The following is a 26,622-nucleotide window of genomic DNA, read 5'->3' as shown; positions in this document are numbered from 1 at the left end:
CATTTTTGTTATACAATGACCAAATTAGGGACACCAGGTTGAAATTGAAAAGTGTGTCTTTTTCATATCAAAGGGGATGGAACAAATGCAAAGGATGAATTTCCCAACAGCGATCAATAAAGTCAAGTTTAACTTACTTTTCCCACCTAGAGATACACACCTATGCATTATATCAAGAGAGGTCAAAGCAGAAGGGATACTGTGTTAATTTATCTCAGGGTTGAAAAATGGATTTCAAAGGCACACCCAAAACCCTATGGTCAATGCAGTAGCCAGCCAGTAGTTTTTTTAACTCTCAAATACCTGGAACGTGCCCGAGTCGCGTTAGATTTTAACCACTTTAACCATTATTTTATGCTTTAACTTTAGAAAAATAGCAGATATACAAGCTCACAGCGTGGCACCGAGTGCCGTGCTGCGATTTTGTAGATCTGCTATTTTTCAAGGACCCCCAAAATTACAGGTATTTAGCCACGGACCCCCATCTCAAAATATGTTGTTCCAGGGACCCCCCAGAAGCAAATATTTGAGTTACAAATGTTCGCTTTTAAATAGATATATTCAAAGACTTGCAAAGAAAAATCATGATTTTTCAAAAATAGCAGATCTACAAGCTCGCAGCGCTGTGAGCTTGTATATCTGCTATTTTTCAATGGTTAAAGTAGTCAATAATCCTAGGCCTAAATGGGTTAATTGGTTCTTGACGGCAAGCAGCACTGTCCTACTCTGGTGTATAAATTAAACCAGTGGTCCACACAGATAAATAATTGATAGCTTGGATGCAAATGGAACCCTTACAGGTCTATACATTTGGAGCTTTGGAACATAATTTGGTTCCATTTGTACACTCTCAGAGTTAAGGGGGTCCTGGGACTAAAAATGTTAAGGTTTTATGTTTCCTGTCGCTAGGGGGTTGAACTTTACCTGGTTTCCAGTTGCTACGAGTCTGACATTAGACTGCGAGGACAACAGCTGTCCACCAGCTGTCACCACAGACTGAGAAGCGTTCATCTGCAAACACAGGAGACACACATGTTTTCATCCAATTAAGAACCTGGGGCACGCATGCACAGCACTTGCTTTTCTCTCCTCTTGGGTATTGTCGTTTTAATTGAAGATCAGGTAGCAGGTAGACACATGAAGAATTCTATAATCCTACTATAAATGTAAGGACCTCCGTCAGTCACTTCTGTCCGATCCGCAATCTTTTCCTCAGCGGACGGGGTGCAATTGATCTAAACTTCCACAAGGGCATTGACCATTATGTAGATAGTGAGGGAGCCCGTGTTTCACTTCCCCCAAATTTAAGCTGTTTAGTTGAGTTTTTGTCTAATCAGAGCTCCTGCGCATGCGTGGCTATGGGCTCTGTTGTCACGGTCATGGTCCCCGCAGGCTATAGGATTAGTAGAAGTCTACGAGTTACTGAGCACTGGGTGGACTTGGCTTCGGGGCTACAGTTTACACAAACACAGTACACATCAGTGCTACAAAATTTAAAGGACCTTGATTTGGCGCCGGGGTCAATATTTTAAAGGCTGGGTGCTGCTTTGGATATCTTGACCATAGATAGCACTCACGCACATGACACGCTTCAACGCCGGGTTGTAAATAACATGCTGTACTGTACTACACACCACGCGCAAATAGGATGAATACAGCAGCGCCCTATAACTACTGTATGCATACACAGTAACCCTGTATAACAGTTTGGGCGAGCACAATCCCGGGGTATGGACAACTATATATTTCAGAGTATACTGTGTATATATTTAGAGTTTAACTCACCTTCCCTCCAACAGACAGGAATTGGCCAGGTCCCACAGTCCCTACAGAGGAACCTTTAACCTGGGCAAACATGTAGGGCTGATTGGTTCGTTGAGCTTGCTGACCTATCACTGTATGCTGGCTGTGGTTAACCTGGGGAAACCGTCACAAATCACTCAACATGTACCTCAGCTTGTTAAGCCAAAGATTTGCGATGAGTGGCTTGCGACATTATAAAACTGGACAATCCACATCCCTCCGGGCAATGGGACATAAAGAGCAGACAGGACCGTCGCTCCTGGGTACGAGAACAAAAAGATGTGCGACAGTATCTGACAGTGTTTCCCTATATGACATCAATTGTGTTTTGTCCTGTATTGTTTTCCTAACCCCTACATGGCTTAAATGTGTTGTGATGCAATTAGGGTCCTCAGTGATCTGCTTTTGGTAAAGTATTCCTTCAGGACATAGTAACAGTTGCAAATCATAATATGACCATGACGTATATGTTCTGAAACTATCTTTTGTTGCTTGAGATTCGACAAGGCAAAACTCAATCAGCCGGCATCAGGTGACCTGCCAGGTTACAGGGTAATTCGGACTGCTGCAATTCTACACTAAGAATCAGGAGGATAAGCTTGTAGTATCATTGTAATATCACGCCTGAAGAGGCGTGATATTGGTATCATTGTTTAATAAGATCAGAGAGGATATTTCTGTCTCACGCTGTCAATGGAAGAGACTGTGCCTATATTGCATTTTCAAAACAAATATGAAAGAGAGAAACCGGGAATAATTATTTTTGTGTTGATTTCATTTGAAAGCTCTTTCTTGACCTTTGAAATTAATCGTATTATTATTCACTTTCAACAGCCAAGAACTTTACAGCAGCAGCGGCTGACAGGAACGTAATGATAAACATAATAATAAAAGGTCGGGCTTGATGGTCGGACCACACAGTGTGGGCACATAAATCGTGGACAATTTACTTGTGGGAGTAGAAATAAAATAACATTTTCAGAAACAGAAATCGAACAGTGTATGCCCAGCTTAATTTAAAAGTAGCTTAAACTAACTTGATGCTATTAGGAATCAACCAGAAAGAAACAACTGCTCGAATTGTCTTCAAGGGGGCAGCCCAACCATCAACAACCCAACAGAAACAAATGTCAGATCAAGTTGAGCAAGCAAAAAGGAAACGAGCTTCACCCTTACCTTGCCCAGGTTTAAGGTGACTCCTGGGGGCAGGACAAACTGGGGACGAGATACGCGGAAAAGCTTCAGTTAAGGATGTCACAATTACACATTTAAAACCCATTCAAAACGGGTACACATTATTGCGTATCATTATTTTATGCTTTAACTATTGAAAAATAGCAGATATACAAGCTCACAGCGCGGCACCGAGTGCCGCGCTGTGAGCTTGTAGATCTGCTATTTTGTCTTTTGAATCCTTCTAAGATTTTTTTTTTATCAATTGTTTTTTATTTTGTTCAAAACATGAATGAAAAATGTACACAAATAAAACATTGATAAAATAAGAAAAAATTTAAAACACAAGATAAAATAACGAACAAACAACACAAACGACAAGACAAAACAAGAAAAGAAAAGAAGGAAAAACCAAACTCATCCACCCCCTTCCCCCCGGACCAACATGAGATTTACAATGGTGCATGCTTGTGCTAGGCTGTCACCACTATGTAGTGATTTCTTGGATCATATCCTTGAGCTTATCTGCAATATCTGCCCATATAATAATGTTTTCCTCTTTCGCTCCGTGGAATCTTGCTATGGACTGTTCTAAATATACTATATCTAGGAAGGTTAGAGCCCACTGACGAAATGATACGGTATGAGGAGGTTTCCACCTTGTGGCAACCATCTTCTTAGCCGCTGTTAATCCAGCAAAGAAGATGCGTTTGCGTATATTGTTCAGATGCAACTGTGAGACGTCATTTAACAGAAATAAGGAAGGAGAAGATGTGATATTGACTCTAAAAAATATTGAAAGTTTGAGGCCACCATGTTCCAAAATGAGGACACATTGGGGCATTCCCAAACCGTGTGAAGAAAGGTACCAACACTATTTGAAGTGCAGAGAGTGCAGTTGGGATTACTCAAAATCCTCATAGCACACAATCTGCGGGGAGTTAAATAAGTTCGATGTACCAAATTTAAATGAATTTGTTGATTTCTAGAAGATAACCTAATGTTAGACCATACTGTGTCCCAACAAAGGTTAGGGTCCAAATTTGGTACATCATTCCTCCACACAGTATCAACAGATAGGGGCCCATAACTACAGTCTAATAAAAAAACATAAAGGGTGGAAACCAAACCTCTTGATCTGTTAACATCACAGATAAACTCATGAAAAAACCTATGCTTCTATGTCAGCAATCTGGCCAGCCATCGTCAAAGAAAAGGTCCTTTTCACTTAACTGGAGCTCACTTAGTCTGTTCTTGAGAGACTACTATGTCAGTGGTGCTCAAACTTTTTCATGTGAAGGACCCACAAAATGATATATATTTGGCCACGGACCCCCTTCTCAAAATATTTAATTCCAGGGACCCCCCAGAAGCAAAATTTGGGTTACAAACAATCACTTTAAAAATACATATATTCAAAGATTTGGACACATTTTCACAACTTTTTCAAAAATAGCAGATCTACAAGCTCGCAGCGCGGCACTTGGTGCTGCGCTGTGAGCTTGTATATCTGCTATTTTTCAATAGTTAAAGCATTCAATAATTAAATGGGTTAAGGATGTCACAATTACACATTTACGTTTTTGGCATTGAACATTGGAACATATTTAGGCTTCGTTATCAAAAGATTGCACAGATAACTTAAATGTAGAAAGACATATTTAATCATTTTATACTTAAAGGAGTAGTTCACCCCCAAAATGAGTTTTTGTCTATTGATTACTCCGACCATGGAGACTTGAGTTCAATAATTTGTTTTTGTTTTTTGTCGCATACCTAAGACAAAAAAATGATTATAGTTAATTTACGGTCTATAAAGGTGTATTGAACCGTGCAGGGCAAACCGCACCTCTAATGTTCAACAACAAAAACAATTAAATCGTTAATCGCAATTATTTGAGGGACAATTAATCGTCACGTACAATTTCATAATCGTGACAGCCCTAATAATCGCAAAAACAATTATGGAGGAGAGCCTCGCCGCAGCCCTACCTGTTGGCCTTGCATTCCAGGTGGCAGCAGCAGCTGGAAGGGCCCACCAGTCGAGGAAGCTGTGTTGGGATTGGCCAGCAGGATCTGCTGTCCTCCAGTCGCGGAGCACATCAGCGCCGTGGTTTGCTGGGGTGCGGCCAACAGGACCGTACCCTGAGACGGGACGGGCTTTCCATTCTGAGGGGCATGAGGAGGATCTTTAGTTGCTGCGTGATTATTATTACTGGAAACCAAGGACACCACCTGCTGCATGGCACGAGGCGGCAGAGTGGGTACCCGGATATTCTGGGGAAGATATGAAGTCAACATGAAATACCAGCCTGTCATTTATCATTTAACGTGTTGCTGCATTCATATTTAGTTATTGTTATTAACAGTTTAACACATTAACACATTTCTAAAAGGCAATAATGTGGATCTCAGGATCCACAGGTGTGCCTCCAATGTGTCCTGTGTGGCCAGCCTGTGACAACAGCCATCTATGACGTAAGTTGTCTATGTATGACATGTATAGCGAATGACATTTTACATTTGGGCAAGGTTTCAGCCCAATCAGAGCCCCTTGACTTCCATTATAAAAATGTAATATACATTTTATCAAGTATAAAACATGACATAAGAAAGTTTGTGAGATTAGCTCTGAACTAATCTCTCAAGACAGACCCTCTTCTAGACGGCTCACCTCTGAGGAGCCACAGAGTAAAGAAATGATTAAATCAATAAAGTCAAGAGTAGAAGCCAGCTCGTCATCATACATAATATTTGTATAGTATGTATTTTACGCTGACAGGCCTTTACCATAGTGTTGTTCTTCATGCTGATCATGTGCTCCACCAGCATGGGGCTGATGTGAACGTTGAGCTCGCCGTGTTTGTCCGAGCTCAGCAGGTGGTACAGGAGATGTTCTGACGTCTCTGCTGGCATCTCACACCCACGACAGTAGAACTTGGACTGGGCCCCGGGCCTTACGCCCCCGGGTGTGTAGGTCCCTTGAACACAAAAGTCCAACGCACATGTTTTAGTATTGATGTAAACTCTGATTTAGTATTGATGTAAACTCTGAGGACGGGACACGTTTATTTTATTGTTAGTCTCAGTTTCACCTCCTTGTTGGTTGCTGTTGGTTGCGGTGCGTATGCCATAGTAGCTCTGCAGTAGTTCCTCACAGTGGGTGACCAGGACATGCTTCCTCATAGCATACAGCAGGCTGTCATGGAAACCACACCTGGTGCACGAGTACTTGTCCCCACAGATCCCTGGCAAGAACACGCGCTCGCCAACCTGGGAGCAGAACACACAGAATCAGTCAGCGTTGTAACAAAACCATTTTTGAAAAGGATCTTGCTGCATTTAGAATAATTAGAGCTAGCTTAATTAAAGGAATTAAAGGAACAGCATTACGGCATTAAAGGAACGGAGACATTGTCCCATTTTCTGGACTGTCCAGCGAAATGCGGGACGGGTGGTCACCCTAACTGAATCCAAACCAGCCCAACTGTAGCCTGGGATTGCTTTACATTTCGGGATTTGATCTGGTCAGGAGCGGAAACCACTCTACATCATGTTGTAGTCCTAAAAGAACTACACTTTGTCCGGAACTATCAAACCGGATGCAGTTTTAACCCAAAATAATTCCCCTGCGCTCAAGGACATACTTTTAGGGCCTACCTAATAAACCCCTTGATACGGCGTAGTTTTGCTTTTGGAAAATCGTTTTGGTATACGCATCTTTTAGTCCAACTTGTAGCGACTGGCAAGACTACACCAGGCTACTCGAGCATTTTAATAGGGATTGGGGAAACAAACGGGGGGAACCAAAACAAAGCGACGCCGCTTCTCCTGCTTGTGGTTTCCGCCTAGACCGGATCAAACGGCACGTTGAAAACGAATACCAGGCTTCCCTCCAAGAAAGCCTGGTGACGCGAGGTTAGCCCACCTGAGAGTCGGGCGTAGCGCTGCTGCTGCTAAAGGTGCTGCTGCTAATGGTGATGCTGCTCTTGTTGGCGCTGGCGCCCCCTGGAGGGTGATGGGGGTGGAACAGCCTGGTGTGGCATTTGACCAGGGCTGGTTGGGAGATGAAGGCGCAGTAGGAGCAGGACGACAGAGAGGCCAGTTTGCTCTCCTCCTCGTGCACGCGGTGCACGTGATTCTTGAAGGAGTGCCAGGAGTGTGTGGAGAACCAGCACAGGGAGCAGCACAGCGTCTCAGTGCGGTACCACCACTGTGCAGCAAGACGAGAAGAGAGAGAGAGAGTTTAGGGTTCAGAAGCCACGGTGTTCCACCGCATGTGTGTGTGTGTGTGTGTGTGTGTGTGTGTGTGTGTGTGTGTGTGTGTGTGTGTGTGTGTGTGTGTGTGTGTGTGTGTGTGTGTGTGTGCGTGCGTGCGTGTGTGCACACGTGTTGAGTTGAGTGTGTGTGCAGTACTGTGCACACGCGTTGAGTTGAGTGTGTGTGCATGCGTGAAAAACAAAGCATATTTTTATCAACAATCTGGGTGATGTTGGTTATTTCACATTTTCTGATTGAGCTATGTAATTAATTCAGACCATAAATTATGTAAAAATAAGGTAATAAAGGACAACATCATGATAAAGGCTCACCACCAGTTATCTGAACCCAAACCGACATAGAAATTGCTTAATATATTTATACACAGCGGTAAAACAAAATATGTTTCAATTGTAATATGAAACAAACAAACACAAGCGTAAAACTTTTGTGTCATAAATAGCATGTTTAAACACATTATTCTATTAATAAACTATTAATGATTACTTTCATGTGGATAGATAAATTGTTAATGCCCCAATGTATTTACCTTCCTCCTCCTTTTAGACTTCTCATACGAGTCTGTGAGGTCTTCCCACTCAGTGTTATAACTGAGCTCACCAGCATCGAAACGCTTAATCTCCTAGAGAGAGAGAGAGAGAGAGAGAGAGAGAGAGAGAGAGAGAGAGAGAATAGGAGAAGGAGAGAGGAAAAGGGAGAGGGTGAGAGGTTAATGATTTTGTGAATTTCCATCAAATTGAACACAAGCTGAATGCATTACTGTTTACTTCGGTTGAAGTTAAGGGGTGTTCTCACCCCATTCCTGTTGTTAGTTTCTTGGCAAAGTAACTTAACGGATGGGTGGATTTTCATGAAACGTGGTGGGAATGATTCTACCAAGTGCGATGGCTAGCAAGACGATGATTCGCTTTTGGGTCAAAACGCTGCATAGATCCGCTATCGCAACCGCACACAAAGCCCAAGCAATACCGTTACGAAGCTCAAAAACCAGGATCACATTAGTAGTTATAGCAGCAGTAGGAGCAGTAGCAGTAGCAGTAGTTGTAGTAGTAATAGTAGTAGTATTTGTAGTAGCTATAGATTAGTTAGTCCCCCCAGGAATCCGCGGAGAAACATTCTTGATTCCGCGGAGAACAATCCTGATTCTGCGGAATTCTGTGGTGAACAATTCTTGATTCCGCGGACATTAAAAAACAACCTAAAATGACCATTTATCAAGCTAAAAATGATATATTTCTAATAATCAAGTAAAACCCTTCATGAAATAGCTACAATTAATTTTAATTAGTGGTTAGAATAATCAAATAATCATTTTTGAGAATATAAATCTAATATTAAATCTATTCTTTTTTTTAATTGTTATTGTTTTTAATAATTACTTTCTGTTGCAAAGACTATATTGTCATGCAAACCCTGCCCATAGTAACCACATTTTAGAGGATAGCCTACCTACTACCTAGTATGGGTGTAATATTTATTTATTCTCTCATTGTTATTGCCAGGACCATAGACATAGAGGAACTATAGTTCAGGACACAGTTTCTGTCAGGAACGAATGTGGGACCGGACCAATACAGCGTCAGTGCCTTTTATACTCACTCTCTATGGTCAGTGCTAGCAGGAGGGAAGCTAAGCTATTCCCCCAGGCTCTGTATGAGGTGGCCACTGACCAGACCGTGTACACATCGTTTTATAATAGTAGTAATAACTACTCCCACCGCTCTGCTGCCACTCGCGACCGTTATTCCGTGGACGTCAGAAAAGTCCGCGAATGGCCGAGAAATCCGCGGGTGGTCGCGAATTCTGCGATAAATTCCGTTTTCGCGGAATCGCGGATTCCTGGGGGGACTACTTAGTAGTAATAGTAGAAGCTGCAGCAGTGGTAGCAGTATCTTTTTTTTTTTTTTTTTAAGATATTATTTGGGGCTTTTTCTGCCTTTATTGATAGGTGCACAGTAGGCTGACAGGAAACAGGGAGAGAGATGGGGGGGATGACAGGCAGCAAAGGTCGTCAGGATCGGGACTCGAACCCGCGACGCTGCAAGGGCTGGATTACCAGCCTACGTGCCTGGACCACTACCCTGTGGCCCAGGCCTAGTTTTAGTAGCAGTAATACATATTATGAATATGGCGTTTTGCAACCTTTTATATAAAACGATTCGTCAAAAAGTCGGATTAAACCTTCGACTCGACTTCGACTGCATGAGTCCTGAGTCAGGGACCGTCCTAAGCAGCAGTAGTTTTGTTAATTGTGTCAGTAGTGTCATAGTAATAGTGTAGAACAGTGGTTCTCAAAGTGGATTCCAGGGACTTTGTGGGTTCCTTTATGGGGGTCTAAATAGACCCATAAAAGTCTGTAGCTCTGACAGTGTACAAATCAATGGAACCACAGGTAGCAGTAATAACTGTAGCAGCAGTAGTTTTAGTAATGTTGTTAGCAGTAGTCATAGTAATAGTGTAGTATCTATCAGAAGTGAGGCTGGGCAATATATCGAAAATGTACCTATATCAAGGTATCAACACGCAAGGTATACATATTAACGAAGACGGCTTGAAATGAGGTATTGGTTTATGTGTCAAATTAATTAACAGACACACTATGTATGCACGTAGCAAAAAAAAAGCAGTCCATCTGTAACCAGGAGAGGTTATTTAAATAAAACCATTGTTGGAAAATGGAAATAAGGCATTTCATTTCTTTATTATATGTGTACTGTGAAGTATGCATGCATGGATATGCTATGCATTATCTGGATTAGGCAGGCAGTGGACCTAAAGCAGAAAAACATTAAAAGCTATAGTTATCAACAACGTTGATAACTAATATCGCCCAGCCTTAATCAGGAGTAGAAATAGTGTAGTAGTAGTAGTAGTAGTAGTAGTAGTAGTAGTAGTAATAATAATGTACCTTCCATAGGTCCTGGCAGGAGTCCAGTCCTATGTCACTAAGGATCTCCTTGACTCTTTTCCTGGATGTTCTGATGTTGCCCAGCTTCTGGACTGGAACCTGGTACATGTCTGCAGGGTCACAGGTGAAAGGTCAGAGGTTGTAAGTAACAATAATAATATGCATGAATTGGGATATGGAGGGGGGGGGGGACTATTCACTTATGAATAGGGATGGAGCCCTAAACAAGTGTAGCTTGATAACCCAATAACATATTTGAGTACCCAGTGTCAATTAGCCAAAAGCTTATCAAGCTTGTTATCGAGAATAGCAACCCATGATGTCATGTTTAAACAATCAAGACAAGAGGCGATCAATACATTATTACAGTACTATCCATAATATAAAGCCATTTAACACTTTTTAGCACATAATGAATGATTATTTTAATGATATTTAGTGACATTTTAGTGACTCACAGTCACAACAACTTGGCCAACTCGTCTCATATCTTTCCACAAAATATTATGGTTCCCCAAATTATTTTGGGGGGGTCCCCAGATGACTTCATTTTCAACATAGTTTTCCCAATCAACAGAAAGCAAACCAAGTAACCAACATAAAGTGTATAGAGGGTTTATGCACATTTCTAAAGTGACAATTTAAGGTATTTTTAATACCTCAGGCTCTAAAATGACAAATTAATCATTGGCCAAATTGTCAAATATTAGAGAGAGAAATTGAGAAAATAGCTGATCTACAAAAATAAACGCCTCATTGTGAGCATGTAGATCGGCTATTTTCACAATAGAACCGTGTTGTACAAAATGTAATTCCTCAACTCTTTCTGCTTGTCAGGGTGGGAGGGTCCGCAGCAGTTAAAATATGATTATTTTGGGGGTCGTGGAATGAAAAGGAAGGCTCACTAGCAGGCCTCTATCTGGAAAACTACTGGCTGGATTGCCATGGAATTTGCTGTCCACCTTCATGCCCCTGGGTATCCAGAGGACAAAAGCTTAGTTATAACCAAGCTTGTCCAAAATAAAATGTGATGTAAAATAATATATATAAACTTGAACTAAAGAAGATACATGAGCAACACATTTATTTCATTACAAAGATAACACTTACAGTAAATTGGTAGGCTACATGGGTTATCTTTTTTTAATCTATTAGGAGATCTACCAGGCTAAATAAAGACCAATACACTTATTTACAGGTGTGTTATATGTTGGACTAATGTCTTCTCTCTGAAGACCAACTAACCAATCAGAGCGCGACTGTCCCTTCGGGCTATGGGGTGTTCCCATGATATTCCACAACGACAACAACCCATATATTCTATGACAACAACACAGCTAAGCTAACTCCTACTAGTAACAGGGTAACAACAACAACAAGCTAATCACACGCCGCTCCCACAATAATAACCATTAGGCCTACAACAGTTCAACCTCCTCCTAACTTGTTAACTGAACAAACACTGACAATGTACGAGTTAGTCTCAAAGACAAGGCAGCAAGCACAACTTTAAACCAGAGTTAACATCTTTCAGCAACAGGGTATATTATGCGTAAAAGGGAGAGACGTGTGTGTGTGTGTGTGTGTGTGTGTGTGTGTGTGTGTGTGTGTGTGTGTGTGTGTGTGAGAGAGAGTGAGTGAGAGAGAACATGAAAACTGTTATACACTCCTTTCACGTGTACATATTTTGTTCTGATTGTATTGTGTAACACTTCTGCTTTGGCAATGTAAACGTATTATGTTTTATCGTGCCAATAAAGCCCTGTGAATTGAATTGTAATTGAACTGGGCGAACAAGCAGGGCAGAGCATATTATACCGTACCGTAGGCTACATTACATACTTTAACGGCGTCAATGCCCCGCTCTCAGCTGTGCGTGCCCGTGTGTGTGTGTGTGTGTGTGTGTGTGTGTGTGTGTGTGTGTGTGTGTGTGTGTGTGTGTGTGTGTGTGTGTGTGTGAGACTGACTGACTGTGTGCTGTGTCCTCCTCCTCTCCTCGGCTCTCTCTCTGTTTTCACCAATCCGGCGCGAGAAGCGGAGCGACTCCGGCGTCACCGAGGGCGCGCGCGTCCAAAAAAAGATGTTTCCAGCTTCCACACACACACTCACTGTTCCCAGCTCAGTTAAGCTGGAGACAGAGCGGCGGCGCGGCTCTCTAGACGGCTCCAGAGCAAGGAGACGATTGTTTGTGTTTGTTCTGCAGCAGCAGCATCACCAGATCAGCACAGCACTCTCTTTTTACAGGGCAATATGGCGGACAGGAAGTGAGGAAGTGACGTCAGAGGCAGTAGTTTTGTCAGGGTCTGTCTGGCCAATCAGGGGCCAGTTGCCATGGCTACTGATGGAGATTGGCAGGGCTGATGTTAGTTGGGAGCTAGTTGGGAGTCACTGGGAGGTGGGATGGATGGATGGATGGATGGATGGATGGGGGTCACCACACCTGTTGAGCCACTGGCACACCTGTGCACTGTACACACGTACACACGCACACACATGCACACACGCACATGCGTGCGCACACACACACGATGCATGCATGCGCACACGCACACACACACACACACACACACACACACACACACACACACACACACACACACACACACACACACACACACATCTGTAGTGTACAGTGGTCAGTGATGTAAAGGTCAAACACTTGTCAGTCAAGAAGGGACCGAGAGAGGGGGCAGATGCTGGGATGGAGACAGACAGACAGACAGAGAGAGAGTAGCCTAAATGCTGAAACGTGTGTGTGTGTGTGTGTGTGTGTGTGTGTGTGTGTGTGTGTGTGTGTGTGTGTGTGTGTGTGTGTGTGTGTGTGTGTGTGTGCGTGCGTGCGTGCGTGCGTGCGTGTGTGCATGTGCGTGCGCATGTGATGGAGAAAGAGACATGGGAAGGCACTAAAGTGGAGAGAAAAGAGAGAGAGAGAGAGATGAGAGGAGGGGGAACACAGAAAGAAAGTTAGATGATGAAGGAGGGGGAGAAACAGAGAGTGTGAGTATGTAGCCTCGGGATCCAGGCATTTCAGTGTGTATGAGATGCAGTATGGTGTATCAATAATGAATTGCCATGAAACATCTGTGAAGATCAGCTCGCTCAGAGTCCTTGGAGTTTATAAATGTTTCCTGTAGTGAGTGTCTGTCTGTCTGTCCTTACTGTATCACCTCTTGTTGCTTATTTTTCCCTATCCACCTGTTTCCGCGGGAGTTTACTGGAGATTATTAGGACCACACTTCCGGTTTAACAGATGCAGCCCGTTGTGAGCTTGTAAATCACACTCGGCTGCGGCGCCGGAAGCTCGGTACAACGTCTGCGCAATGCACTATGGGGCGTTGGAAACCAGTGGATAGCCTAGATCAGACCTGAGCATTGTGCGGCCCGGGGGCCTCTTTGGTTCATTCTGACCGGCCCTTTTAGGGTTAATGGCAAATGACAAAATAAACACATTTTCTAATTTTACCTCATGCATGGACTGAAGCAGCATTTATTTTATTTTTGTTTTTGATTCACGTACATATGGACGCAATGCGTACATCAGCACGTGTCCGTGATCATTCTCAATAACAAGCAGGTGGTCAGACTGGTCACACGTCAAGACGACCTGCCTTACCTTACCCATCAAAAATGGCTAAAGTGGCTAAAAAATGTTGATGCCGAATGCCGAGTTTTCAACAAAAATTTGACTGCTAAGTATTTATTTACTGAAGTCGGAGGTAAAGCTGTGTCTTTTGGCCCGGCCCTCCACAATATTTTCTGTTGTTCATGTGTCCCCATGGAAAAACGAATTGCCCACCCCTGGCCTAGATTGTCTGTCATGGCAAGTGTCCTCTTTTTTGGTATAACATGCTGGGGTGGCAACAACAGAGCAGGTGACACGTTTAACCTGAACAGACTGGTGAGGAAAGCAGGCTCTGTTGTTGGGTCCTCTCTACAGGGGGTGGAGGAAGTAACCAGGGTGCGTACAGCGAGGAAGCTAGATTCCATTTTGGAGAACTCCTCTCACCCCCTCCATCTGGAGATCACCAGTTACTGGAGTAAGAGAGGAAACGACCGCTTTGCCTACTCAGGACGGAGATGTGAGAGACTTTTGTACCGGAGATGTGAGAGACTTTTGTAGCTCTAACAGAAGCAAAGTTGGGGTCTGGTGTAATAGTGGTTTATTGTTGGCGGCCATTTTTAAAATGGCTATAGATAGAAAATGAAGGGTGATCTAAATTGTCTCTTTGGATACATTGTTTCCTATGGCCCTAAGGTACTTCCATACCAAAGGAAAAGTGAATCAAAGTTTAGGGGGAGGGGTGGGGGGGTAGGTTACCCTGTTAAAACGTGTTATTTTTCATGAAATTTGCATATTTTACCCCCCGCTGTCATGTTAATCAGTGAAGTATTGGGTTTTTTGCTTTGAAACCTATTTAATTGAATTCCTAGACCCCAAAAATGTACACTTTGACACCAATATTATTATTATAGCTCTAACAGAAGCAAATATATGGGGTCTGGTGTAATAGTGGTTTATTGTTGGCGGCCATTTTTAAAATGGCTATAAAAAGAAAATGAAGGGTGATCTAACTTGTCTCTTTGGATAAATTATTTCCAATGGCCCTAAGGTACTTCCATACCAAAGGGTACCTTTGCATCATGACTTGAAGTAAAATGTGTCTTACTGCCTCCACTATTAGAGGAGTTGTGTGGAAATAGGAAAAAGGTTCCCCCTCTTCTGTGTTGCCTAGAACTGGAGGATTGATTTTGGGGTTTGTATTGTAAAGTACAACTTGATGACATCACACATTGTACTTTACAATACAAACCCCAAAATCAATCCTCATGTTCAATATTGAAAATGGGTGGTACAACGAGACACATAACGGACGATTGAAAAGGACTTCCTTCCTAACCTAGACTGACGGAACTATTGCTGTATTGACTTTGACCCCTAAGGACCTTCCAGGGAGAGTGCTCATGTGCGTCTTGCGGTGACACGCTCCCTAGTTTTTCTTCTTCTCTGAGCTGCTTTTTTTTTCTTTTTTTTTTTCGCACTGATTCTTGACTTTGCACTATTAGGTTGTGTTGGTAGTTTCTGAGTATTCTGCTTTGTTTAACAATGTCAGTGAGATACTTGTTGCACTAACTAGCATTGACTGTTACGGTCTCTTTTTGTAAGACACTTTATGTATATATACTTATATATTATTCGCCCCCTCTATTGATGCACCTTCTCTTTATTGGTACTGTACTGCTCTTTTTTTCCTCTTATCTATCTTTTTTTTCTTACTTCTCTGTAACTTTGTAAATACTGTATACTGCTATGCTACAACTGGACAACTGAATTTCCCCCTTGGGATAATAAAGGTATCTATCTATCTATCTATCTATCTATCTATCTATCTATCTAGATGCTGGTTATACAGTAATATGCGGATATGTTGGTTACTTGTTACACACTGTTTTGTTGTCCACTGCGTTATTTATATAGCATGTTGTTTAGATAGATGCCACCACCGTTGTTGTATACCAACTCACCAACTTGTTATCTCTCTTTGTCTGTCTGTCTGTCTGTCTGTATTATCTAATGTTTTAAAAACACCAGTCAAAAAGCAGCATACATCTTTAAAAGAAACAACAGTTTTATTCTCAAAGGCCAGTTGGATTCTGACTGAGGATACCAATGTGGACGTGTGTGTTCATGTTAAGACATGTATTATTATTAACATTTATTTACAGGACAACATACAGTATCAGTTATGTATAGCAGTATGGTCAGTGAGTGAAGTAAAAGACCATTATAAATGTAGTCTTACACACCTCCTCTGTATTCAGCAATAAGGCTGCTATTATACAAATAATCAGATATTCACACAGCAAAATCCACTCCAGCTCTCTTATTGTAGGAGAAAAGTGTAAAAGCAGGCAACATAGACAGGGAATGAAGTCATCAGCCTTGCTGTATGTGCACACTGCATACTACTGCACCTATTGCCCCATGTTTATTTCCACTTTTATGATCTTGTTGGACTTATAAGTATATTTCCATAATAGATTTTCTGTGTAAGTGTTAGATTAGAAACTATACAGTAAGTTAACATTGTATTCCAAGATAAACAGAGAATTGACTATCATAATAATAAACATTTCACAACAAAACAGAGATATAATATTTCACAGAGTCATTGAATCACAGTGTATCCGGATAAATCACATCTAGGGGAGGACGGGATACAAATGCTAATTGGGGCCACACACCTTGAGAGAAGAAAATCAAGTAGAAGGCTGTCTGAAACATTTGTCCTTTCAAAGAAACGGCAGGGCCTTGTGATGATACAGTACAAATTGTAATAATCTGTTTGATTTCAATATATTTGTGATATACAGTGCAATCCCAGCATTGTTCTTGTCAAGGCTTCACCTCATCAGGGGGCGTGTCCCCAGCCAATACTGCAAGGGTATTGGCCACCATCTTCTGTACCATGTGACCTGTGGTCTCCAATGTGTGAGTGCCCATGTGGGGCAAAACAATCACATTAGGCAGAGACAGTAGGGGATGGTCCCTGAAACACACACACACACACACACACACACACACACACACACACACACACACACACACACACACACACACACACACACACACACAGCGAATGAGAGTGTGTGTGTGTGTGTGTGTGTGTGTGTGTGTGTGTGTGTGTGTGTGTGTGTGTGTGTGTGTGTGTGTCACCGTCGATCATTCTATTCTGATTGAAAAACTCAAAGCTATTGGTCTTCTTGATAGCACAGCAGTGAGATGGATGCACTCTTACTTGGTGGGGAGGGAACAGATGGTGGAAGTCAACGGAACCCTGTCCCCCCCCCTCCCAGTAAACTGTGGAGTACCTCAAGGGAGTATACTAGGACCACTGTTGTTCTTAATATACGTAAACGACATGTCATCTGCTTGTGACTGCAATCTGTTTCTGTTCGCGGATGACTCGGCTCTCCTAGTCTCAGGCAGAGACATATTGCAGGTTGAAAAGGCCCTTAACTGTGAACTTAACAAGATCTGCACCTGGCTCAATGACAACAGACTCTCAATTCACCTAGGCAAAACTGAATGTATCCTCTTTGGATCTAGTCAGAAACTTAGCCTAGTTGAGAACTTCACAATTAAAGTAGGTGACACTGTGATAGAAAGAAAAAACCACATCTGCTACCTGGGTTGCATCCTGGAGGCTAACCTATCCAGTGAAAAAATGACCACCAAGGTAATCAATAAAGTCAATCAACGAATTCGCTTCTTGCAAAGAGTTGCCCCGCTGATCAATATTAAATCCCGAAAGACACTAGGAGGTGCTCTTATAGGGCCCCTCATTGATTACGGAGTCCTTGTCTGGTATCGCGACGCCCCAGCTGCCTTAAAGCTAAAGCTCCAAACAGCCCAAAACAAACTAATTAGGGTTGTGCTTGGTCTCCCTCCTCTGACCCACCTTACCGAGCATCACCACGAAAGCGTGTGGTGGCTCAAAGTAGCTGACAGAGTACAGCATCTTGCAATGGGCCTGGTGTACAAGATACACTACACCTCCAAGATTCCCATGTACCTGACAAACTACTTCTTAAAGGTCAAGGATGTTCACGATCATAACACCAGAGGCAGCTCCACTAATCATCATCAGCGTAGATTTAACACTAAACAAGGCGCTAACTCGTTCTCCTGCTATACCATCAACATGTGGAACGCCCTTCCACAAGCCCTAAAGGAGAGCAAATCCCTAGCCTCCTTCAAAATTGGTATGAAAAGTCACCTTCAGACAGCAGCTACCCGTGACTTGTAAATAGACTAAGCCCCCATGCTCCCCCCCCCCCCTCTTTGTATTCTGCCTTTTGTATTTGATGTTATGCTTTTGAAACTGATATTATCCTAGATAAAGTACTATGTTCTATCCGTCTGTCTTTCAATGTTATATGAGATACTTAAAGTGTGGTTCCTGTGGAAATAAGCCTCGGCTTTCTAGGATCTCCTTTTAGTTGACCTTGTACCAGTGATTTGTACTGTCATGAAACTGTACTTTTTTCTATTGCAAACTTCTAATAAATTCTTCAATCAATCAATCAATCAATCAATCAATGTGTGTGTGTTAGTGTGTGTTTGCGTGTGCGTGTGTGTGTACATACCGGGGAAGTGGTTCAGGGTAGGTAACATCCAGAGCTGCAGCTTTGATCTGTTTCTTCTGAAGAGCGTCAACTAATGCCTCCTGATCCACCACCATGCCTACACACATTATTATTATTATTAATAATATAATAATACACTAGGGGTGGGCGATATGGTGATAAATATCATTGAGAAGTTACAATGTCCCCACATATTCCTTTTCAGAGATGTCGTATATATTGTGATACAAAGTTGAAAGTTCATTACAGAATGCATTTTTGTCTAAATCAGTAGTTCTCAAACATTAAAATGTCAAGGTCTCCCCTTAACACTGACAGTATACAAATGAAACGGGTCCATTCGGTTTCATTTGTATACTGTCAGAGTTACAGACTTGTAACTGTAAGGGTCAATTTAGACCTCCCACAAGGAATCCCTGGACCTCACTTTGAGGACCACTGGTCTAAATGGTCTGTTACTCCTTTTTCTTTCAGTTTTTGTCACCTTGTAGTAGGTAGCCTCGGAAACCCAGGCTTCATTTGTCGATCTGAAGAAAATGAAGCCTGGGCGATCGCGTTATGATCACTGTTGGAGGAAGTGCAGAATTTCCCTAACCAATCAGAGTGCAGAGAACGTCACACCGAATGTGTTGACGTCATGACATTCTCTGCGCTGAGCAGAGCAGCAGAGGGGGGAGGAGAACACATGCTATTGGTCGGAGACTTGCGGTGAGTGAGACTCGCCGCGGCCGCCCATCTGCCAACACGAACTGGTCCGCGTTAGCCTAGTGTGCCTTGTAGGTGGTTGTTGTACTGTTAAGTAACTTGAAAAATAACCACCAGTAAGACTCCCTAATCGGGAGATAAGCGACCGTAGGTCGGTTATCTCCACAAATAGGGCAAAAATGTGTTTTTCCAAAATCTTCCTGATCCATGTTGATGACATGAGTGTAGACATACTGTGTAGTGATTTTCATGATTTTAGGGCAAAATCTGTAGGAGCAGTGTCCAAAAATCTGTTTTTAAAAATCGGCCTCAAGGTGGCGCTATATGGGGCAGATTCATGTTGATGGGATGAGTGTAGACATACTGTGTAGCGATTTGCGTGATTTTAGGGCAAAAACTGTAGGAGCAGTGGCCAAAAATGTGTTTTAAAAATGGGCCTGAAGGTGGCGCTAGAAGAGGGCCATGTGAGAAATGAGGGGTGGGGTCTCCGCGTTGCCTTGGCGGACGAATAGGTACCGGCCCCGGCTCTCCCGGACGCTCCCAGCCCGAGTTACGGCATTTTATGTGAGCTGCAGTGGAGGGGGTCCTCCACTGGGGGCGTCACCACTTTTGCATCCATTCTGGAGCACCAGGAGTGGGTGGTCCCCAGGAATTCCCCGTGAGCAGCCCCGTTGGGGTGGTCATTTGGTCATTTTTGCACATTTGGTCATTTTTTACACCTGGGGGTCCCCCAGGGACCTGGGGGTCCCTGGATCTCCGGGGGTCCTTGGAGGTTGTAGTTTGGCAGGTAAGGAGTGTGTGTGCAAAATTTGGCATGGATGGGGGCAACGGTTGTGGAGATATGAGCAGGGCAAAAGTGTGACGTGTGACGTGTGACAGACAGACAGACAGACGGACAGCCCGTGGAGGTTTTGATAGTAAATGCTCCCTACGGTCGCAATAAAAACCAACGTGAAAAATAATCGTGGTAAGATGATGTATCGTGATACAGCTTAGAAGAATATCTTGATATTGTATTTTTCCATATCGCCCACCGACTGCAAGCGTCAGACTCTATCACACACTTCACCACTACCAACAGGGGGTGGTGTTGTGCAGTCTGGTTTATTAACCAGGCTAATAATACACCACCATACCCACGGCACATTAATAATAAAATCCAACATGTGTGTGTGTGTGTGTGTGTGTGTGTGTGTGTGTGCGTGTGTGTGTGCGTGCGTGCGTGCGTGCGTGCGTGCGTGCGTGCGTGCGCACGCACACGTACCTCTGCTGACGTTGACAAGGGTGGCAGTGCATTTCATGGCTGACAGCTGCTCTCGTCCAATCAGATGCGTTGTTTCTTTGCTTAGATTGACCACCACCATGACAAAGTCTGATGCATGGAGCAGATCAGCCAGCAGAGGGCAGTATGTTGCACCCACTGCCTGCTCCTCTTCCACAGACCTGGAATCAGTCACTTTCTCTATTATAAAATGCTTTGTGATTTTAAATGCAGGCTCAAGGCCAAACATTCAAACCAGTGTTTCAACACACTTTTATTGTACAAATAGAACCAAATTGTTTGATTTACTTAAATGCAACTGTTCCTGTTTTTGATTCCTGTTTTATATAATTGATGTTTTTATTTTATTTGGACAGTTTATTTTTCATTTACTTTTTATTTATAATTATTATTTTTAGATGACGTGTAACAGATGTAGAATGGTCTGGGATGGTGTGAGAGCTCTTGTTGTTTTGTCGATGTATTGTGGATTGTTATGTGATTGTTTCATTTCATTGTCATTGTTTGTGTGTTGTGCCTGAGGACACCCTGGAAGACGAGATGATGCATCTCTCAAGGGATTAATCCTCTAATAAAATAAATAAATAAAATGTACCCATTTGGTTCTATTCGTACACTCTCAGAGTTAGACCTGTAGGGTGTGTGCGTATGCGTGTGTGTTACCTGCGGTTTCTGTTGTGATAAAGGATCTTCATATCAAAGGCTGCCGCTCTCTTGGCCACTTTGTAACCAATACGACCCATTCCCAAGATCCCTAGTGTCGCACCGCTCACATCTGTTCCCAGGGGAAGGTTGTCTAAGTCTTCTCCGTCGCCATGACAACGAGAGAAATTATCCCCTGATGAGAGGGGACGAGACCAGACAACACAACACAACACTTATTTGTTGGGGTACTATACAAATAAAGTTATTGCGATCGTATGTCGCTACTTAATTAATTGTGTCCGTAGATCGCAGTTTAGTATGTGAACCGTCACAGCTTGACTGTATCTCTGTCTGTAAAGCCTGACACTCTGGTTCCCCTGACACATCACTGTGACATCTGATCACCACACATGGAGCTAGATAGCATTTTTAGGTTTTAGAAAAGCTTTTTGTACTGATTAGGTGCCTACCTATGATATTGTTTTTCTAGATTGATATTTATATGTATTTGTTGTATTGTTGTTGATGTACTGACATATTAGCTTGCTTATTATATTGATGTATTACCTGCTTATTGTCACTAAGTCACTTTGGATTAAAAGCGTCTGCTAAATGCCTGAATTGTAAATTGTACATCACAGGTGATATTACAGTGATGTCAGATCCTCAAAGCAGGGATCTCCAGATATGGGCATAAAAGGCTGACACATCACTGTGACATCACAGTGATGTCAGATACTCAGAGCAGGGATCTCCATATATGGGCATAAAGGGGATTGTATGTATGATGTCAGACAACCATCCATATGGCCAAGACAGATGGCGCACCCTCGCCCTTAGGCGTCTTACTGGTATGAAAACCTCCAGCTCATGTCTGTCTGTCTGTCCATCACACCTCATGCTCTTCTGACATCACAATGACCTGTTCTGACATCACCTCATCCCAGCTCAGCAGAAGGATATAGATGACCTGTTCTAACATCACAATGATGTTGCAAATGAATTCCGTCCTTGTCCCTTTTATGCCCATATAAGGAGATCCCGGATGTCATCAATATTAAGACCATGTGCGTCACAGTGCGTGACACCTCATCCCAGCTCATCCATATTTGCGAAAATATGGCCATATTTTGTCCAGCTTTAACAAACAACCAGGTCTGTGCATTTCTTTTGGTCAAAGTTGATCCCATGCCAAAGCGCCAGCCCAGCGCTTGACCAGCAGGCTGCTGTCACCCAGGAGGATGCGTGCACGCGCCCCTGAGCCCATGCTTCTCGCCCTTAGGGCGTCTTATTGGTTATTATTATTAGTACTAGTAGCAGTAGTAGTAGTAATGCTATAGTAGTATAGTAATGCTAATACGTACCTTCTATGATTCTTCTGGCGGATGCTAACATCAGTCCCATGGCGAGGTCTGCTGTAGCGTTGTCCACCACATGAGGAGTGTTACACACTTTCACACCAAAGCTGTTGATGAGAGGAATGTCTAAATGATCCACGCCCACACCCCCGTTCGCCACAACCTACAGACAGACAGACGGATGAACAGACAGACAAACAGGCAAACAGATGGACAGGTTGAGAAATAGATAATCACTCACAATCAATCAACATAAATAGTATTTTGCAGTTGGCATTCCACTCCCTATAACACTTCCAGTGCCATTATTTTTGTAATCATCCAAACACAGTGTGCCGCCATTCACTGCGCTTTATCTTGAAGAGCCCCGGAGGCCACGATCGTGTCCAAGTTGTGAAAGTTCACGTCTTGTGATGTGGATCAGGATGTTTACTTTCACAGGGAAATGTGTGAAAGTAATTTATTAGTTAATTAATTTTCTCCATTGACTTGAATGGGGAAAATTCTAATGGTAAGACGAAATTCATGTGCAGAATTCACGTCACAGCAACCACACTGCAATTTCCAGTTGCATCTTTCTAGTTACTGCTATTATCTGCGCGTTACCTTCAGGTTGGGGAGGCTCTGGAGCAGTGTGCGGGTGACAGGTGGGGTGCCGTCCCACACCATGACAGCCTGGATCTTACTGCAGAGCTCTGGCGAGGCTCCGATCTTCTGCGGCTCCACCACTGTGAAATGCTCCTCGATGTGAGCAGAGAAGCTGGTGAACATGGACCCCGGAGAGCCCATGTGCTCTCTGGAGGCCAGCACGCATGGCTTCTCCATCTGGAAATAAAATAAATAAGATGATGATGGGGTGATCTTCTGTCTCTTCTTCAGTAGTATTTATTTTTAAAGGCTGATTGAAAATAGATGATTTGCAAGCTCACAAAGCGTTGCAACGCAAGATCTGATATTTTTTGATACATGTTCTGCCCCAAGAAAATGGATTTTGATTATCTAGATAATATCGTAAATCGTGATTTCTTTTGTGACAATAATCGTGACATCATATGTTCATATCGTCCCATCCCTACTAGTTGCTATAGGCAACACACAATTTTTTTCTGCTCAGAAGAAAGGCCAACTGAAGAGAGGATAGCGCCACCCTGTGGCAACCTCTTCAAAACAACTAAATCACTGTTGGTCACGACCAAGACCGGTTAGTTAGAACCAAGCTATTTATTATTACCCAGTAGCTAGTGTCCTAAATAGGCTACTATGTGTCTGTACTTTGCACCTTGGGTCACTCACCATGCATTCTATTCTATTCTATTCTATTCTATTCTATTCTATTCTACTCTAGTCTATTTTATGCACGTTGTTTCTGCCTTAAAATTAGTTTGTAATACATTAACAGACATGCATAATCTAAATACTGCAGTAAGTATTTGAATAATAAGTATTTTAATAACCATGACGTTAGCCTGATCAATACTGTATATCAATGGTCTCTCAGACTCTGGAGCCGGGCTACCATAGTCATATTTGAGGAGTTTATTGCATGTTAAAACGCATCAATGAAAGCTCCTGGCTTCTAATAGACAGAAGTTGACAGCTAGACTGTTTAACCAACCATTTACTGTGCCTGCCTGTACACTCTGACTTAAATATATAAATGAAAGTTGAAACTTGTTTTACCTGCTGCGAAAAGGAACGCGTGGTTGAGAGAAGTAACGTTACTGCTTTCTTCGATCTTGAGATCAAGGAGAACATACTTCTGTCTTAATGTAAGACTGAGTTAATCAAACACCGAGAGTCTCAAACCAGACCGTTATAAGGGACCTCTGTCAAATATTTACCTGCATGGTGCTGTGTGTGTGTGTGTGTGTGTGTGTGTGTGTGTGTGTGTGTGTGTGTGTGTGTGTGTGTGTGTGTGTGTGTGTGTGTGTGTGTGTGTGTGTGTGTGTGTGTGTGTGTGTGTGTGCGTGTGTACTGTGTAAGCTATTTTCTACAGTCTATGGCTGAAAGAGAGGAGGGATCGAGAGAGAGAGAGAGAGAGAGAGAGAGAGAGAGAGAGAGAGAGAGAGAGAGAGAGAGAGAGATAGGCAAACATCAACCCAGTTTCCAGGCTGAAACTTTGTGTTCTACGAATGTAATTGATTGGTGTCAACTAATTAGGGGTAAAATATTGACTGGAAATATTAAAGTGTTAAGGCATAAGTAAGTAGACCTAATGCTTTCAAGTGTTAGAATATCCTAGATTTATTGTTTTTCTGAATAACCCACCACCACCACCAGGTCCACCACACACCAGACTGAGAAATGTAATCAGGTGGCAACTAAAGAAAGATCAATTCCAAAATATAAGATTCAGACAATAACTTAATCAATAAAGGCAATTAACGTTACAAATGATGTATTAATTATTTTCAAGTCACATTTTAGAGTCTTTTAATTACTTCAATATTATTATGATGTGTTGTCAGACGGTGCCTGCTGGTGTCAGGTGCGTCACATCATTCATCATAGCTAACCACTAAACACACATGGTCGGAAGTGGAGAGATTTTGCCTTCAAAATAATTGAATAAATAATAAAGACTGGATAATAACACATTCTGTCTTAAAAGGATAAATAATTAGGGGGCGTATGTTGGACTGTATGTCGAAAATAGCTGGGACCTATCATGGCTGGCTGAGACACCGATGTCACTTCCCCCGATATCCTTTTATATTATATATTCTAGTATAGAATATCTATTCCATTCTATTCTATTCTATTCTATTCTATTGTCCTATTTCACTTTATTACTATTATTTATTTAATTTTTCCCTTGTTATTTTAAATTCTTATGACTGCTTTCTTATTTCCCCCCCCCCTTTTTTTGATACTAGCAGACAATTCCCTATGGAAAGTAGGCTACTGTGTTCTATCTGTCTGTCTTAAAGGGATCCCTGGCTAATATGACAAATATGCCTTAATACATTATAATTGTCCTCTATAACTACAATGTAAAATTAAAAACACCTTAAATATTTTATTTCTTCTAGAAATAGCTAATCTTTCACTCAATAGGGGAAATGCCCGTCGCAAGTTGATGATGTCATACATGTAATTTGTGATCTATCCCTATGGAATTGATGGCATGCATGTGCAAATAAAAACAAACGTAATACTTCCTATGGTTAATATGAGCATCAAATCAATATTTCAAATGTGTTTGTGTTTTGTTTTTTTGCACATGCATGCCATAAAAATGACACATGACATTTATGACATCATCAACTTGCGAGTTGCGACAGGCATTTCCCCTATTGAGTGAAAGATGAGCTATTTCTAGAAGAAATAAAATATTTAAGGTGTTTTTAATTTGACATTGTAGTTATAGAGGACAATTATAATGTATTAAGGCATATTTTTCGTATTAGCCAGGGATCCTTTTAATGTGTGAATAAGCCGAAAAGCTCACTAGGATCTCCTTTTAGTTGACCTAATACCAGTGATTTGTAGGCTATTGTCATGAAACTGTACGTTTTCCTATGCAAACTTCTAATAAATTCTTCAATCAATCAATCAATCAATCAATCAATCAATCAATCAATATTCTATTCTATTATAGAATAGAATATAATTATATTCTATTCTATTGGATGAATAGAATCACTACAACATGTTAACTTAAAACCCCAAACAAACATACTGTAGGCCTATATTCTTGAAGAAACCTTCATAAAAAACACTATCTAAACAACTATTTCATTTTGAAGGAAGTTGTATTTCCCTTTTGACGGTTAACTTGACACTCCACTGCTGTCCTCTCCTCTCCACTAGTAGAGATGGGATTTATGGCTCTTTGAAGTGAGCCGGATCTCTGGGATCCGTTTCTTTCAAAGAGCCGTTCAAAAGACTAGCCGATCTACAAGTTCACAGTGAGCTTGTAGATCTGCGATTTTCAAATGATTTTTCTACATTATATTCGTTGGAAAACTTGTGAAATGGGACATTCTGCATAAATTTGAGTAGGCCTACTTTCTACCATTTCTACTGTATGTTTTTTTTTTTTTTCACTTTTTTTTCCTGACTATATCTACTGTGTCTGTGTTCTATCCGCCTGTCATTCAATGTTATATGAGATACTTCATAAGCTTAGTCTTTTCTAGGATCTCCTTTTAGTAGACCTTGTACCAGTCATGAAACTGTACCTTTTCCTATGCAAACTTCTAATAAAGTCTTCAATCAATCAATCAATCAATCAATCAAAATGGTACAAGTAGGCCTACATTTTGATAGGCCTACCAATAATTTTGTACTTTTCTTTTCTCATCAAAAAGGGAAAA

The 26,622-nt window shown here is 42.0% G+C and overlaps 2 protein-coding genes across 6 annotated transcripts in view; both read right to left on the bottom strand.

Annotated features, from left to right (window-relative positions):
- Positions 1-12,162, bottom strand: part of adnp2a (ADNP homeobox 2a) — a 28,144-nt gene extending 15,982 nt beyond the window's left edge. For 3 of the 4 annotated variants that reach the window (XM_080720565.1, XM_080720567.1, XM_080720568.1), the window contains exons 1-10: positions 12,133-12,162; positions 10,166-10,275; positions 7,787-7,879; positions 6,905-7,189; positions 6,072-6,249; positions 5,767-5,957; positions 4,969-5,253; positions 2,980-3,018; positions 1,786-1,917; positions 925-1,011 (exon numbers count right to left, since the gene is read on the bottom strand). In XM_080720565.1, coding sequence (XP_080576691.1) covers positions 925-1,011; positions 1,786-1,917; positions 2,980-3,018; positions 4,969-5,253; positions 5,767-5,957; positions 6,072-6,249; positions 6,905-7,189; positions 7,787-7,879; positions 10,166-10,273 — 1,398 coding nt within the window. In that variant the 5' untranslated portion in view covers positions 10,274-10,275; positions 12,133-12,162. The remainder of the gene's footprint in view (positions 1-924; positions 1,012-1,785; positions 1,918-2,979; positions 3,019-4,968; positions 5,254-5,766; positions 5,958-6,071; positions 6,250-6,904; positions 7,190-7,786; positions 7,880-10,165; positions 10,276-12,132) is intronic. The other variant, XM_080720566.1, reaches the window with a different exon arrangement.
- Positions 12,163-15,770: 3,608 nt separating this feature from the next.
- LOC308301663 (putative 2-ketogluconate reductase) lies at positions 15,771-24,115 on the bottom strand. 2 transcript variants are annotated; one of them, XM_080745730.1, is made up of 7 exons: positions 23,984-24,115; positions 22,910-23,128; positions 22,310-22,466; positions 20,964-21,138; positions 20,283-20,461; positions 18,314-18,410; positions 15,771-16,713 (listed from the first exon to the last, which is right to left on the bottom strand). In XM_080745730.1, exons 1-7 carry the CDS (start codon positions 24,056-24,058, stop codon positions 16,560-16,562), a joined length of 1,056 nt encoding a protein of 351 aa, XP_080601856.1. In that variant the 5' UTR covers positions 24,059-24,115; the 3' UTR covers positions 15,771-16,559. The 2 variants fall into 2 exon arrangements, with proteins under 2 accessions (XP_080601856.1, XP_080601857.1); XM_080745731.1 differs by having other exon boundaries at positions 15,771-16,639.
- Between the last annotated feature and the right edge of the window lie 2,507 nt (positions 24,116-26,622).

This window comes from Nannobrachium achirus (genome assembly GCF_963921795.1).
Source record: "Nannobrachium achirus genome assembly, chromosome: 2".
Taxonomy (NCBI): domain Eukaryota; kingdom Metazoa; phylum Chordata; class Actinopteri; order Myctophiformes; family Myctophidae; genus Nannobrachium; species Nannobrachium achirus.
The sequence above is the reverse complement of the archived record's forward strand: the minus strand, read 5'-3'. Positions and strand labels throughout refer to the sequence as shown.

Bases quoted from the DNA above. Each gene is read 5' to 3' on its own strand.
- LOC308301663 (XM_080745730.1), bottom strand. From the start codon at position 24,058: ATGTTCTCCTTGATCTCAAGATCGAAGAAAGCAGTAACGTTACTTCTC. The intron at 23,129-23,983 runs GTAAAACAAGTT...TTTTATTTCCAG, and splicing joins CGCGTTCCTTTTCGCAGCAG to ATGGAGAAGCCATGCGTGCT. The intron at 18,411-20,282 runs GTACGTGTGCGT...TAATGTGTGTAG, and splicing joins CCTTGTCAACGTCAGCAGAG to GCATGGTGGTGGATCAGGAG.